This window comes from Pelmatolapia mariae, linkage group LG3_W (genome assembly GCF_036321145.2).
Source record: "Pelmatolapia mariae isolate MD_Pm_ZW linkage group LG3_W, Pm_UMD_F_2, whole genome shotgun sequence".
Classification (NCBI taxonomy): Eukaryota; Metazoa; Chordata; class Actinopteri; order Cichliformes; family Cichlidae; genus Pelmatolapia; species Pelmatolapia mariae.
The window spans coordinates 17,423,535-17,440,885 of record NC_086229.1 but is presented as its reverse complement, the minus strand read 5'-3'; the positions used below and the strand labels follow the sequence as shown (position 1 = coordinate 17,440,885).

General features: G+C 37.8%; 1 protein-coding gene across 1 annotated transcript; it reads left to right on the top strand.

Annotated features, from left to right (window-relative positions):
* The first annotated feature begins 1,330 nt into the window (after positions 1–1,330).
* Positions 1,331–3,190, top strand: LOC134620994 (nuclear factor 7, brain-like). The gene has a single exon (XM_063467387.2). The coding sequence runs from the start codon at positions 1,331–1,333 to the stop codon at positions 2,723–2,725; it is 1,395 nt and encodes a 464-aa protein (XP_063323457.2). The 3' UTR covers positions 2,726–3,190.
* The last annotated feature ends 14,161 nt before the right edge of the window (positions 3,191–17,351 follow it).

Genomic DNA, 17,351 nt, shown 5'->3' with positions numbered 1-17,351 from the left:
AGTGTGTAGGTGTGTTGTGTTTGATGGAGGACTGAAGTGTGTGTCCAGCTGAGCTCTCTGTGTGCTCATATATACAGATGCTGATAAACACATGTTTGTATTTGGACCCTGTTACTGATCAGGACCTGCTGTGTGTTTCCTGTCCACAGGTCTACAAAGAGTCGCACTTCCTGCTGTGGTTCAGATGTTCAGCGTGTTGCTTTGTTTCTCACATGTTGGCTCCACGGTCTCTGCTGCTGTGGGCTGATGTCATGCAGCAATACAGCTGCTGAACATCTGGCCTTGTTTTGCTCCATCAGCAGATATTTGACTTTTAGATCACATGATATTTGCATGCAACCTTCAAACACATGTGGAGAATTCATCATTTCTGTGAGAGATTTTTTAGTAAATAACAGAAAAAGAAAGTAAGAGAAAAGCAAAACTTAAATTCTATAAAAGAGTAAAACTTCCACACACATGTAACTCACCACTGTGTGAACATCACAGGGGAGAAATCGTTTCTCTGAGTCAGAGATGACCAGATCAGATGAACATCATCACACTAAAACATGCATTTTGCTGCACTCTTTACACTTATTTCTTTTCTTTCTGCTCTTTTATATATTTTGTATAACCACAAAAAATATTTTATGTCAGCAGCAATTTTTCTCAAACTGCTGCATCACAGCTTTCATGCTCTGACCTGCATGTGAAATGAGATAAAAGCTCTTTATCAGTAAATTTTACAACTTCTGGCAGGTTAATGTCTGAACTTTGGAGTGAAACACACCCTTAGTCACAAGAAATAACACCACTGTCTGTTACAAAGTGTGTGTGTGTGTGACTGCATTACACTCCCACTGCTGGGAACCTGAACAAGAACCAGAACAAAGTCTAAAATAGAAGCTGACAAACAGCTGCACCACCGAGTGGCACTTTATTTTATAAACGGAACAAAACCTCTTTTAAAGCTTTTGAGCTACAGGCAGGATTGAAACACATCTTAGTTAAAAGTGAAACAGCCACATTTTACTCCTCCCCTCGCGTCACTCAAATGCAACAAACCAGGAAACAGGAAGTTCTTCGTCCTCAGTGAAGAGAGACGCACAGACGATCAGACTGAGTTCAGAGCAAACTAGCAGCTTCCTCTGAGTGAGTCCAGCTACAGGAGAGAAAAGTGGAAAACTCCAACACTGCTGCTTCAAGCTGCTGACGCTCCACACACTGAATGTGAGTTTGAGCAAAAACACGACTCAAAGGAAGTTTCAGTGAAGTTAGCAGAGGAGCGGGGGGAGCCAGGACTGACTGTACTTCTTGTCTGCTGTTTTCAGCTTCACTCACAGACTCAATGGCTTCCAGATCAGTGGAGGATCTCTGCTGTCCGGTCTGTCGGGAGGTCTTCAGAGATCCTGTTATTCTGTCATGTAGCCACAGCTTCTGTACAGACTGTCTCAAGAGATGGTGGAGAGAGAGACCAACACACGAGTGTCCAGTTTGTAAGAGAAGATCTTCAAAGGAGAATCCACCTGTGAACCTGGCTTTAAAGAACCTGTCTGAGTCGTTCTTACAAGAGAGATATCAGAGGGCTTCAGACGCTCTCTGCAGTCTGAAATATGAGAAACTCAAACTCTTCTGTCTGGACCATCAGCAGCCAGTGTGTGTCGTCTGCTGTGCCTCAGAAAAACACACCAATCACAGATTCAGACCCATCGATGAAGCTGCACAACAACACAAGGAGGTACTTCAGGAAACGCTGGAGCCCTTAAAGCAGAAGTTAAAGGTTTGTGAACGAGTTCAAGCGAAGTTTGATCAAACAGCAGAACACATTAAGGTCCAGGCCCGACACACAGAGAGGCAGATTAAGGAGCAGTTTAAGAAGCTTCACCAGTTTCTAGCAGAGGAAGAGGAAGCCAGGCTGGCTGCACTGAGGGAGGAAGAGGAGCAGAAGAGTGGGATGATGAAGGAGAAGATGGAGGCTCTGAGCAGAGAGATAGCAGCTCTTTCAGACACAGTCAGAGCCACAGAGAAGGAGCTGAGAGCTGAAGACGTCTCATTCCTGCACAACTACAAGGCTGCAGTGGAAAGAGTCCAGCGCTGCCCCCTGCTGGATGATCCACAGCTGCCCTCAGGAGCTCTGATAGACCAGGCCAAACACCTGGGCAACCTGACCTTCCACATCTGGAACAACATGAAGGACATGGTCTCCTACACTCCTGTCATTCTGGACCCAAACACTGCAAACCCAGACCTCATCCTGTCTGAAGATCTGACCAGTGTGAGATATGGAGGAGGAGAGAGGCAGCAGCTTCCTGATAATCCAGAGAGGCTTGATATTTACACAGCTGTCCTGGGCTCTGAGGGCTTCAACTCAGGGACTCATAGCTGGGATGTTGATGTTGGAGATAGTACATTGTGGGTACTGGGTGTGTTAGCAGAGTCTGGGCAGAGGAAGGGAAACATACTGTCTGAAATATGGAGAATAGGGTTGTTTGATAATAAATACTACAAACTCACACAATCACCTCCTCACACTGATCTCTCAGTAGAGAAGAAGCTCCAGAGGATCAGAGTGAATCTGGACTGGAACAGAGGAAAGCTGTCATTCTCTGATCCTGATACTAACACACACATACACACCTTCACACACACTTTCACTCACAGGATGTTTCCATACATTCGCACTAATGATAAAGTGATGGTGTTGCCGTTGAAGGTGTCAGTGTCAGTGGAGCAGATGAGTTGAGGATGATGATGTTTCTAATGTTGTTTCCTGTCAGTGAATTGAAGCTGTTAAACTGCAGCTGTCCTCCTGCTGCCTCGTTGTTCCAAAGCTCTTTGTTTCTCTTTTAGTTCTCACTGTTTCTTTCTCTTTCTGCTGTCCACCTTTTCCCATGGAAAATCATTTCACTGTTTCTCACTGAATGACTCCCCAAACTAGATTTGAAATTCTATCAAGTTTCTAATCATTACAAGTGATTCATGTTTCTATTTGATGTGTGTAAATGGAGATGATTTAGTTTGCTGGGATATGGACTGACATGTGTTGAATGGGAGGAGCAGTTTGTTGTTGTCTTCTTGTCTGTTTATGACAACAATAAATATATTGTTGAAACAATGATTCATGTTTAACTCCATATGTTGGAGCTATTTGTTCTTATTTTTTATTATTTTTGAAATTAGTTAAAGTTTGTTGTTAGTTTACTTAAATTTTGGGGTTAATTTACAAGTTTATTTGTCGGTTAATATTTTTGTTTCAATGTTTTGTTTGTTTGATATTACTTTGTTAAATTAGTCAGTAAGAGCTGTAGGGCCATTTTGTTTCTATAAATAAAGAGACTGGCATAGGACCAGCATGCATTGGGGTGGGCCTATGTTTTTTTACCAGAGCAGGGGAAGCAGCAGGAAGGATCTTGTTATTGCTTGCCAAACTGGATAAATAAACCATAAAAACTCAACTTTCAAGTTTGGACAGTGGACTTCTTTTGCCTGCGTATGAAACATTATCTCAGTGCAGCAGTGGCTTGTGGACTTTAAATTGTGGGACGTTTGGTTTGTCAAAAGTAAAGGAATTGCCACTACACCATATATGAAATGTTTCTGATCTTTGAATTGTGTTTGATTAAAGACTTTCTTCATGACACAAATGAGATTTCAGTGTATTAATAGAACTAAATAAGCTCAGAGTTGAAAGGCTGGAGTATTATGTACGTGCTTCACTGTCAGTATCTTCAGGGGGATTCAAAGGGAAACATCAAACTGCTGTAATGAGATAAACTAGTTGGGCTGAACACACTTATCTGTAGTTTGTCTCCATCCAGGATCATCAGAATATAATGAACATGTGTGAAGAGCAGTGTCGGGTAACTTACTTTAAATTAGTAACTTAGTTACATTACTAGTTCTATCAAAAGTAACTCAGTTCAGTTCAATTCAATTTTATTTATATAGTGCAAGGTGCTTTATGTTGTACAGAAGATACAGAGAACAACCCAACAATCATATGACCCCCTATGAGCAAGCACTTTGGCGACAGTGGGAAGGAAAAACACTCTTTTAACAGGAAGAAACCTCCAGCAGAACCAGGCTCAGGGAGGGGCGGGGCCATCTGCTGCGACCGGTTGGGGTGAAAGAAGGAAAACAGGATAAAGACATGCTGTGGAAGAGAGACAGAGGTTAATAACAGATATGATTCGATGCAGAGAGGTCTATTAACACATAGTGAGTGAGAAAGGTGACTGGAAAGGAAAAACTCAATGCATCATGGGAATCCCCGGCAGCCTACGTCTATTGCAGCATAACTAAGGGAGGATTCAGGGTCACCTGGTCCAGCCCTAACTATATGCTTTAGCAAAAAGGAAAGTTTTAAGCCTAATCTTGAAAGTAGAGATAGTGTCTGTCTCCTGAATCCAAATTGGAAGCTGGTTCCACAGAAGAGGGGCCTGAAAACTGAAGGCTCTCCCTCCCATTCTACTTTTAAATACTCTAGGAACAGCAAGTAGGCCTGCAGAGCGAGAGCGAAGTGCTCTAATAGGGTGATATGGTACTACAAGGTCATTAAGATAAGATGGGGCCTGATTATTTAAGACCTTGTATGTGAGGAGCAGGATTTTCAATTCAATTCTGGATTTAACAGGAAGCCAATGAAGGGAAGCCAAAACAGGAGAAATATGCTCTCTCTTTCTGTCAGGACTCTTGCTGCAGCATTTTGGATTAGCTGAAGACTTTTCAGTAAGTTTTTTGGATATCCTGATAATAATGAATTACAGTAGTCCAGCCTGGAAGTAATAAATGCATGAACAAGTTTTTCAGCGTCACTCTGAGACAGGATATTTCTAACTTCTTGATTTTGTTTATATGTTGATATTCTAAAAATCTTTACTTGTTGATCCCATACTGTGTAACTGGTCTGTCAAATGGAATAAATTCTGTTCCTTCTAGTATATGTTCTAAGTATTTGATTCCTTTACCACTCCAGTCTGAAAAGTTTATCATATTATTGTTTTGTAATATGTCAGGGTTGTTCCAGATAGGTGTACGTTTGCATGGGATTATTGAAGACTCCGTCAATTTTAGAAACTCCCACCATGCTGTCAGAGAAGAGCTTTTGAAGCATTCATGCCGTTGGATGTTTGAGCTGATAAATGGTAGGTCTGAAATCTCTAGATTATTGCAAAGTGCTTGTTCTACATCTAGTCAAGGTTCGTCTAAGAAGGTATGTTTTAGCCATCCTGAGATAAATTGAAGCCTGTTGGCTAAGAAGTAGTGCTGAAAGTTAGGTAGTTCTAATGAACAAATTAAATCCATAGTAAAAAAGAAATTTAAACCCGGTCAAGCTGAACTACAAACACCATCAAGTGTAGTATAATTTCTTACTCTTAAAACCCCCAAATTACTTTCCAAAATATACAGAATGCTTTCTAAAACAGATGAATTGTTATCACTTCCTATTGCAAAATGGGAAGCGGATTTATCAGTTAACTTAGACCAAAAACTTCTGGTCTCAGATAAAAACCTTTCATTGTGTGGATGCTTTTTGCATCCACACTATTGTGTTCCTGTTTCTCTTTATTGTGTGGATGCTGGAGGCATCCACACTATTGTTTTCCTGTTTCTCTTTATTCTTTATTGTGTGGATGCCCTAAAGGGCTTCCACACAATTGAGTTCCTGTTTCTCTTTCTTCTTTATTATTGTGTGGATGCCCTAAAGGGCTTCCACACAATTGAGTTCCTGTTTCTCTTTATTGTGTGGATGCCCTAAAAGGGCTTCCACACTATTGTTTTCCTGTTTCTCTTTCTTCTTTATTATTATTCCCCTAGTTGCTTCCGTACACTTTTTGGCACTTAACTACTCCCACAGTTTTTATCCGATTTTCGCTATTCAAACTTTAAAAAATTCTGCTATTTCTGCTAATGCCGGCTATGACTTTTGGTGCTCATAACTTCTATACTTTTTGAGATATTGAATTTTTTTTGCAATATTTTTTGCCCATTTCTGCCATATCATCAGTGGCCTCACTGATTTTCCTTGCCAGGTTGACCTGTGTTTTAGCTCAGTGAGATGAGCATCCGTTCTCAGACTGGGAGGCCCGGGTTCAAATCCCGCTTATGGCAACATTTCTTTCAGTTAACACCCCTTTTCAGCAAAATTTTCAGTTTTTTCACCCCTTTTCAGCACAAATACCAGCTTTTTCAGCTGTTTTCAGCAAAAACCTCTTTTCAGCAGAATTCTGCTCATTCACCTCTTTTCAGCAGAAGTTCTGCTGATTGAACTCTTTTCAGCAGAATTTTCAGAATTTTCACTTCTTTTCAGCCCAAATTCTGCTTATTCACCTCTTCTGCAAAATTTTCAGCCTTTTCACCTCTTATTAGCACAAATCTCAGCTGTTTTCAGAAAAAACTTTTGAGGAGAAATTCTGCTGATTCATCTCTTTTCAGTGCAACTTTCTGCTTCTTTACCTCTTTTCAGCAGAAATTCTGCTGATTCACCTCTTTTCTGCAAAGTTTTCAGCCTTTTCACCTCTTATCAGCACAATTCTCAGCAGCTTCTGCTAATTTCAGCAAAATTTTCCGTCTCTCCACCTTTTCTTTGCAAGAATGATTATGGCTCAGTGAGCTGAGTGGCCGACTTGAGACCAGGAGGGCCAGGTTCGAATCCTGCTCAGGGCAAGGTTTTTTTTCCACCACTTTTCAGCAAAAATTTCTCTATCTTTACCCCTTTCAGTAGAATTTTTGGCTTTTCATCACTTTTCAGCAAATATTTTCTGCTTCTTCACCTGTTTTCAGCAGAATTTTCAGTTTCTTCTCCGCCATACAACTTTTTGCAACTTTTCAGCTTTTTCAGCTTTTCAGCAGACAGCTTCAGCGTTAAGGCATCCACACAGCATTTTCGCAGGAAATGCAAATTTTCTAGTTGTGTGGATGCCCTAAAAGGGCTTCCACACTATTGTTTTCCTGTTTCTCTTTCTTCTTTATTATTATTCCCCTAGTTGCTTCCGTACACTTTTTGGCACTTAACTACTTCCTCAGTTTTCAGCCGATTTTCACCGTTCAAACTCTAAACTGTTCTGCTCTTTCTGCTCTTTCCGGCAATGACTTTTGGTGTTTATTACTATTATACTTTTTAAAATATTACACTTTTTTCCTTTAATTTGTCCCATTGAAATGAATGGAAATCTTCAGAAATTCTGCTAAAACCTGCTTGTTTTTGAAACTTAACTACTTCCTCATACTTTCACCTAGAAACTCCATTCAAACTTTAAAATGTTCTCAGATTATTGGGCTATTCCTGTATGATTCAGCTTTTTCAGATCTTCTACCGTTTAAATTTTATACCTCTTTAAGTTTTCAGTTGCAAAATTGTGATTTTTCAGAAAATACATGCGTTGTTATGGTTGCTATGCAATTAACTCAGAGTGGACAGTGGAAATTTCTGAATTTTCTCTTCATGTCTGAACAACTTCCTGCAACTCGCTCAATTTCCACTCCACCCCCACAAATTATACATCAAAACGTAGGTATTTTTGCTGGCTTTCAGAAATTGTCACTATTATTGTTGTGAGAGTTACAGAAGTTTGGCAAATCTCCTCAGAGCAACACAAAGTCTGTAAAGTCTCCTTAGAGAGTCAATGGAGAGTTTGTTCAAAATCAGCGCTGGATTTCTGTAATGAGAGGCATTTTCAAATCGTCATATCTCCTTAATGAAACAAAGTTGAGACATGACGCTTGTGCCAATATATCTTCAGACACCCCTGATGCTCACAATTCAAGAATTTTTTTCTCACCTATTACCGTTTGGCCATGAATTACATTTGTTTGAGGGTAGGAAATTTGTGCCTTGCTCAGATCTCTTCAGATTTCAAACTCTGGAAATTAGCAACTTTTTTCTCTCGTCATATCGTTTTGGTGGATTTCAACAGAGACCTGAAAATTCCCATGACTGTTCACCAAAGCCTGCTGTTTCTTACGGTGAAAGAATCATTTTGATGCTCCATATAGATTTAGAGTTACAAAACGTTGTTTGAGGGCAGGTCAAGGCATTTTTGCTTTGCCTCTACTCAGTTACAGTGTATTACAAGTCATATATCTTCAATAATTTATATTTTATCTCTGAATTATGAAGACCTGCAGATTCCCCCATCTCTTCTGAACAAAACGGTGTCAGAATGAGCGTTCTAGCCCCTACGGTTAGGAAATTATGGCCATTTGTTCGAGGGGAGTCCTGAATGTGAGAAATACACTGAAGAAGACTCATACTTCTCTCTGTGTCTGTGTGTGTAAGTGCTGATTACAGCAGGTGCAGCTAATTTAGCTGACCTAGATATACCAAGCCCAGAGTCTTAACAGCCACTGTTCCCTTTAGGCTCTGTGTATGTGCGCGTGTATCAGTATTTCTCCTATGTTAAAGTATTACTCCTCCATAATAGTATTTCTGCTAAATCAAAGTACTTCTACTACATCTTAGTATTTGTGCTCAATCATAGTAATTCTAGGTAATCATAGTATTTTTGCCAAATCATGGTATTTGTGCCAAATCATGTTTTTTGTGTCAAATCATGACATTTCTGATATGTTATAGTATTACTAGTAGGTGGTGGTATTTCTGTTATGTTATAGTATATGTGCTGAATATAGTACATCTGCCAAATCATAGTATTTATCCGAAATCATAGTATTTATGCAAAATTGCAGTATTTCTGCTAAAAAGCAGAAATAGTACCTTTTAGCAGAAATTTCTGTCAAAAGATATTAGTTATGTTAAAACACAGTATTTCTGCTAAATCATAGTATTTGTGCCAAATCATAGTATTTGTACTAAGTCATCGTATTTGTGCCAAATCATGGTATTTTTTTGCAAAATCATGGTATTTGTGCCAAATCATGTTATTTGTGCCCAATTAAAATTTCTGTTATGTTATAGTATTACTACTAAGTCGTAGAATTTCTGTTATGTTATAGTGTATCTGCTGATCATAGTATATGTGCCAAATCACAGTATTTGTGCCCAAACATAGTATTTCTGCCAAATTGTAGTATTCCTTTAATATTATAGTATTATTGCAATTTTGTAGTATTTGAGCAAAACCGTAGTATATGTGCAAAAACATACTTTGTCTGCTAAATCACATTATATCTGTCATGTTATTGTATTACTACTAAGGCATGGTATTTCTACCAAATCATAGTATTCCTTCAAAATCATAGTATTACTGCAATTTCGTAGTATTTGAGCAAAATCGAACCAAAACAGTATTTGTATGAAGTCATACTATTTCTTCTAAATCATAGTATTTCAATCAAATCTCAGTGGTTGTGCTGAAACACAGTATTATTGCCAAATCATAGTATTTGTACTGAAACATAGTATTTCTGCCAATAAGAGTATTTCTACTAAATCATAGTACTTGTGCCAAATCATAGTATTTCTGCCACATTGTGCTAGTTGTGCAAAAACATAGACTGTCTGCAAAATCATAGTATATCTATTATGTTATAGTATTACTACTAAGTCGTACACTCTCTATTTATAGTATATCTGCTGAATACAGTATATGTGCCAAATCATAGTATTTATAGCAAATCATAGTATTTGTGCTAAAACATAGTATTTCTGCCACGTTACAGTATTTGTGTAAAACCAGAATGTCTGCAAAATCGTCATATATCTGTTATGTTATAGTATTACTACTAAGGCATAGTATTCCTACCAAATCATAGTATTCCTTCAAAATCATAGTATTACTGCAATTTCGTAGTATTTGAGCAAAACCGTAGTATATGTGCAAAAACATACTATGTCTGCAAAATCACATTATATCTGCTATGTTATAGTATTACTACTAAGGCATAGTATTTCTACCAAATCATAGTATTCCTTCAAAATCATACTATTACTGCAATTTCATAGTATTTGAGCGAAATCGTACTATTTGTACTAAATCATTGTACTTGTGCCAAATCATAGTATTTTTTGCAAATCATATTATTTGAACCAAAACATTGTATTTGTACGAAGTCATAGTATTTCTTCTAAATCATAGTATTTCACCCAAATCTCAGTAGTTGTGCTAAAACCCAGTATTATTGCCAAATCGTAGTATTTGTACTGAAACATAGTATTTGTGCCAATAAGAGTATTTGTACTAAATCATAGTACTTGTGCCAAATCATAGTATTTCTGCCATATTGTGCTAGTTGAAAACAAAACAAAAACATAGACTGTCTGCAACATCACAGTATATCTGTTATGTTATAGTATTACTACTAAGTCACAGTATTTCTGCCAATTCGTAGTATTTGTACTAAATCATACTACTTGTGCCAAATCATAGAGTTCAAATCAAAATATAGTTTTTGTACCAAAGCATTGTATTTGTACAAAGTACAGTATTTCTGCCAAATCATAGAATTACTGCAATTTCATGGTATTTGGAGGAATCCCTTTTGTTATAGTATTACTTCTAAGTCATAGTATTTCTGCTTTATCATAGTATTTGTACAGAAACAAAGTATTTCTGCCAAATCATACTATTACTGCTATTTCATAGTATTTGAGTGAAATTACAGTGTTTCTGCAAAAACATTATATTTCTGCTAAATCATAGTATTTCTTTCATCTTAAAGTACTCAATTATAGTATTTGTGCCAAAGTTTAGTATTTCTGCCAAATTATATTATCTCTGCTAAATCATAGTGTCTGCCAAATCATAGTATTTGTGCCAAATTATGGGATTTTGCCATTTTGGCTAAGTAGGAGGCTGACTGTTACTAAGTGCATCAGTGTACATAGGTCATCTCTTGTGTTGGAGTGCCCTCTTGTGGCGCCTTTTGGGTAGTGCCTTAGTAAACGTGAACACTGCAAAGAACTGGTATCAGACTGGTTTGTAGTGGAGGAATTTGTTGCCAGTTCCTTTCATCTTTAATCCGTATTCATGTTGTAATGTAGTAGTACCACAATATGGCAGAAACACTATGTTTTGGCACAAATACTTTGATTTGGTATACTTTAGCTTCTTCACCCCTTTTCAGCAAAATTTTCATTTTTTTCACCCCTTTTCAGCACAAATTCCAGCTTTTTTGGCTGTTTTCAGAAAAAAAACTCTTTTCAGCAGAAACTCTGCTGATTCATCTCTTTTCAGCACAAGTTTCTGCTTCTTTGCCTCTTTTCTGCAGAAATTCTGCTGATTCACCTCTTTTCTGCAAATTTTTCAGCCTTTTCACCTCTTATCAGCACAATTCTCAGCAGCTTCTGCTCATTTCAGCAGAAATGTCCGTCTCTCCACCTCTTCTTTGTAAGAAAGACTTTGGCTCAGGGAAATGAATAGCCTCCTTGAGACCAGGATGGCCAGGTTCGAATCCTGCTCAGGGTGGCATTTTTTTTTTCACTACCATACAACTTTTTGCAACTTTTCATCGTTTTCAGCTTTTCAGCAGACAGCTTCAGCGTTAAGGCATCCACACAGCATTTTCGCAGGAAATGCAAATTTTTCTAGTTGTGTGGATGCCTGAGGCATCCACACTATTGAGATCCTGTTTCTCTTTAAACTTTATTCTTCAAGTTGCTCCCCCGTTTTTTGCCGCTTAACTACTCCCTCAGTTTTCAGCCGATTTTCTCCGTTCAAACTCTAAACTGTTCTGCTATTTCTGCTAATTCCGGCTATATCTTTTGGTGTTTATTACTATTATACTTTTTAAAATATTACACTTTTTGTTTCCCATTGAAATGAATGGAAAACTTCCACAATTCTGCTAAAACTTGCTTGGTTTTGAAACCTAACTGCTTCCTCATACTTTCACCTAGAAACTCCATTCAAACTTTAAAATGTTCTCAGATTATTGGGCTATTCCTGTGTGATTCAGCTTTTTCAGATCTTCTATCGTTTTAATTTTATACCTCTTTAAGTTTTCAGTTGCAGCTTTGTGATTTTTCAGAAAATACATGCGTTGTTATGGTTGCTATGCAATTAACTCACAGTGAGCACTGGTCCTTTCTGAAACTTCTCTTCATGTCCGAACAACTTCTTGCTACTCGCTCAATTTCCACTCAACCCCCACAAATTATACATCAAAACGTAGGTATTTTTGCTGGCTTTCAGACAATGTTACTGTCTTTATTGTGAGATTTACCGTTTTTTCGCAATTTGCCTCGAAGTGACACATGGTATTATTACTCCCCATTCAAAGTGTATAGGGAGGTTTTGAAATTCAGAGCTGAAATTCTGTAACAGGAGGCATTTTAAAATCGCCATATCTCTTGAACAAAGCAAAGTTAGGACATGAGGCTTGTGCCAATATATCTTCAGACACTGCTGACACTCACAGTGGAATCAGTTTTTACATTCATCTTACCGTTGAGCCATAAATTACGTTTGTTTGAGGGGTGGAAATCTGTCCTCCTCTCAGTTCTCAAACTCTGAAAATGAAGCCGTTTCTTCTCTCGTCATATCTCCGCGACGGAGGTACAAAGAGCTATGAAAATTGCAGTCACAATACACCAAAGTCCGCTGATTCACCCAGTCCAAGAATTATGCTTCTAGCCCTCCTAGTTTTTGAGTTACACGACGTTTTGTAACTCCAAAAACCGGCGTTTTTCGCCTCTCACCGCGATCTAATTCTGACTGCTCAAGTCTCTGTGTCTTAGACACCCGCCCCCTTTGTGACCAGACCTCATTTGGCTCAGAGGGTTGAGCCGCTGCTGTGGGACCCGGTGGCAGAGGTTCGAGTCCTGCCTGTGACAGTTGTTACACATCTTCCCTACTTGCATGCACTCTTCTTTCTTGACACTCTTCAGTGTACCCTTACACATGAAGCCATTTCCATCAAGCGCGTCTGCACCTCTTTTTTTAGCAGAAATCTGTCCTTCTCTCAGTTTTCAAACTCTGGAAATGAAGCCGTTTCTTCTCTCGTCATATCTCCGCGAAGGAGGTACAAAGAGCTATGGAAATCGCAGTCAAAATACACCAAAGTCCGCTGATTCACCTAGTACAAGAAGTATGCTGCTAGCCCTCCTAGTTTTTGAGTTACACCACGTTTTGTAACTCCAAAAAACGGCGCTTTTCGCCGCTCACCGCGATCTATTTTCTGACTGCCCAAATGTCTGTCTTTCAGCCGCCCGCCCCCTTGCCAGGTGGCGCAATCAGTAATGACACGGCTCTGCACCTCAAAGGTCCTGGGTTCAATCCCACCTTGGTCAACATTTGTTTTCGTTACAATTTTAAACACTATCACAGACCTGTCATTTATATTGATCATTTATTACAATTCTGCAAAGTTTTATCATTTTAGCAGCTTTTCTAATATAGGCCGAAATACATACAAGTACCCAGCCTAATGAAGCAGACAGAGGCAGTAGCTCTGATTGGTGAATTTGAGCAGAATCAGGTTGTTCTTTCATTTCATTTCTTTATTTATTTCACACATGGTTCATCATGTTTCTTTTTCTACATACAGAACCTTCTGCCTCTTTTCAGCAGAAATTCTGCCTCTTTTCAGCAGAAACTCTGCTCATTCACCTCTTTTCAGCGTAACGTTCTGCTTCTTTGCCTCTTTTCTGCAGAAATTCTGCTCATTCATCTCTTTTCTGCTCATTTCAGCCTTTTCACCTTTTTCAATGCTTTCATCTTTTTCAAATCATATAGTTAAAATCAAAATATAGTATTTTTACCAAAGCATTGTATTTGTACGGAGTATAGTATTTCTGCCAAATCATAGAATTACTGCAATTTCATAGTATTTTGAGGAATCCCTTTTGTTATAGTATTACTTCTAAGTCATAGTATTTCTGCTTTGTCATAGTATTTGTACTGAAACATAGTATTTCTGCCAAATCATAGTATTACTGCTATTTCATAGTATTTGAGTGAAATTACAGTGTTTCTGCAAAAACATTGTATTTCTGCTACTGTATTTCCGCTGTATTACGTAGTGGCAAAGTAGGAGGCTGACTGTTACTAAGTGCATCAGTGTACATAGGTCATCTCTTGTGTTGGAGTGCCCTCTTGTGGCACCTTTTGGGTAGTGCCTTAGTAAACATGGACACTGCAAAGTAGTAGTATCAGACTGGTTTGTAGTGGAGGAATTTGTTGCCAGTTTCTTTCATCTTTAATCCGTATTCATGTTTTAATGTAATAACTTTTGTGGCACAATTAACACAATATGGCAGAAATACTATGTTTTGGCACAAATACTTTGATTTGGTAAACTTTAGCTTCCTCACCACTTTTTAGCAAAATTTTCATTTTTTTCACCCCTTTTCAGCACAAATTCCAGGTTTTTTGGGCTGTTTTCAGAAAAAAAATTATTTTCAGCAGAAACTCTGCTCATTCACCTCTTTTCTGCAAAATTGTCAGCCTTTTTTCACCTTTCATCAGCACAATTCTCAGCAGCTTCTGCTAATTTCAGCAGCATTATCAGTCTCTCCACCTCTTCTTTGTGTGAATGCGTTTGGCTCAGTTAGATAAGTAGCTGCCTTTGGACTAGGAGGGCCAGGTTCAAATCCTGCTTCGGGTGACTTTTTTTTTCCACCACCATGCAACTTTTTGCAACTTTTCAGCTTTTCAGCAGACAGCTTCAGCGTTAAGGCATCCACACAGCATTTTCGCAGGAAATGCAAATTTTCTAGTTCTTTATTATTATTCTTCTAGTTGCTTCCGTACACTTTTTGGACTTCAACTACTCCCTCAGTTTTCAGCCGATTTTCTCCGTTCAAACTCTATACTGTTCTGCTCTTTCTGCTCTTTCCGGCAATGACTTTTGGTGTTTATTACTATTATACTTTTTAAAATATTACACTTTTTTCCTTTAATTTGTCCCATTGAAATGAATGGAAAACTTCAGAAATTCTGCTAAAACTTACTTGTTTTTGAAACTTAACTGCTTCCTCATACTTTCACCTAGAAACTCCATTCAAACTTTAAAATGTTCTCAGATTATTGGGCTATTCCTGTCTGATTCAGCTTTTTCAGATCTTCTACTGTTTTAATCTTATCTCTCTTTAAGTTTTCAGTTGCAAAATTGTGATTTTTCAGAAAATACATGCGTTGTTATGGTTGCTATGCAATTAACTCAGAGTGGACACTCATCCATTCTGAATTTTCTCTTCATGTTCCAACAACTTCTTGCTACTCGCCCAATTTCCACTCAAGCTCCACAAATTATACATCAAAACGTAGGTATTTTTGCTGGCTTTCAAAAAATGTCACTATCATTGTTGTGGGAGTTATAGATATTTTGCAAATCTCCTCAGAGTAACACAAAGTCTGAAAATTGTCCATAGAAAGTCAATGGAGAGTTTGTTCAAAATCACCGCTGTATTTCTCTAACGAGAGGCATTTTTAAATCGTCATATCTCCTTAACGAAACAAAGTTGAGACATGAGGCTTGTGCAAATATATCTTCAGACACTCCTGATGCTCACAATTCAAAAAGTTTTTTATCACCTATTACCGTTTGGCCATGAATTACACTTGTTTGAGAGTAGGAAATTCGTGCCTTGATAAGATCTCTTCAGATTTCAAACTCTGGAAATGAGGCACTTTTTTCTCTCATCATATCTTTTTGATGGATTTCCACAGAGACCTGAAAATTCCCATGACTGTTCACCAAAGCCTGCTGTTTCTTACGGTGAAAGAATGATTTTGATGCTCCATATAGATTTAGAGTTACAAAACGTTGTTTGAGGGCAAGTCAAGGCAGTTTTGCTTCGCCTCTACTCAGTTACAGTGTATTACAAGTCATATATCTTCAATAATTTATATTTTATCTCTGAATTAAGAAGACCTGCAGATTCCCCCATCTCTTCTGAACAAAACGGTGTCGGAACGAGCATTCTAGCCCCTACGGTTAGGAAATTATGGCCATTTGTTCGAGGGGAATCCTGAATGTCAGAAATACACTGAAGAAAACTCACACCTCTCTCTGTGTCTGTGTGTGTAAGGGCTGATTACAGCAGGTGCAGCTAATTTAACTGACCTAGATATACCAAGCCCAGACTCTTAAGAGCTCCTGTTCACTTTGCGCTCTGTGTATGTGTGTCTGTATCAATATTTCTCTCATGTTAAAGTATTACTCCTCCATAATAGTATTTCTGCTAAATCAAAGTACTTCTACTACATCTTAGTACTTCTGCTCAATCATAGTATTTCTGCTAAATCATAGTAATTTTGCCAAGTCATGGTATTTGTGCCAAATCATGGTTTTGGGGCCAAATCAGAATATTTCTGATATATTATAGTATTACTACTAGGTGGAAGTATTTCTGTTATGTTATAGTATATATGCTGAATATAGTATATCTGTCAAATCATAGTATTTATCCCAAATCATAGTATTTATGCCAAATTACAGCATTTCTGCCAAAAGGCAGAAATAGTACCTTTTAGCAGAAATTTCTGTCAAAAAATAGTATTTATGTTAAAACATAGTATTTCTGCTAAATCATAGTATTTGTACTGAAACATAGTATTTCTGCCCAATCATAGTATTTGTACCCAATCATAGTATTTCTGCCATATCATAGTATTTGTGCCAAATTATGGGATTTTGCCAAAACATGGTACTTGTGCCAAATTATAGTATTTGTGCCCAATTAATATTTCTGTTATGTTATAGTATTACTACTATGTCGTAGAATTTCTGTTATGTTATAGTATATCTGCTGAATAAGGTATATGTGCCAAAACATAGCATTTATACCAAATCATAGTATTTGTGCTAAAACATAGTATTTCTGCCATATTGTGGTATTTGTGCAAAAACATAGACTGTCTGCAACATAACAGTATATCTGTTATGTTATAGTATTACTACTAAGTCACAGTATTTCTGCCAATTCGTAGTATTTGTACTAAATCATACTACTCGTGCCAAATCATAGTATTTGTTGCAAATCATAGTATTCAAACCAAAATATAGTATTTGTTCCAAAGCATTGTATTTGTATGAAGTACCGTATTTCTGTCAAATCATAGAATTACTGCAATTTCATTGTATTTTGAGGAATCCCTTTTGTGATAGTATTACTTCTAAGTCATAGTATTTCTGCTTTGTCATAGTATTTGTACTAAAACGTAGAATTTCTGCCAAATCATAGTATTACTGCTATCTCATAGTATTTGAGTGAAATTACAGTGTTTCTGCAAAAACATTGTATTTCTGCTAAATCATAGTATTTCTGTTATCTTAGAGTACTTGTACTCAATTATAGTATTTGTGCCAAAGTTTAGTATTTCTGCCAAATCATATTTATGTGAATTTGTACACTGTAATATCGCTGTATTACGTAGTGGCTAAGTAGGAGGCTGACTGTTACTAAGTGCATCAGTGTACATAGGTCATCTCTTGTGTTGGAGTGCCCTCTTGTGGCGCCTTTTGGG

Excerpts from the sequence above, each read along its gene's own strand:
- LOC134620994 (XM_063467387.2), top strand. The coding sequence starts at position 1,331 with ATGGCTTCCAGATCAGTGGAGGATCTCTGCTGTCCGGTCTGTCGGGAG.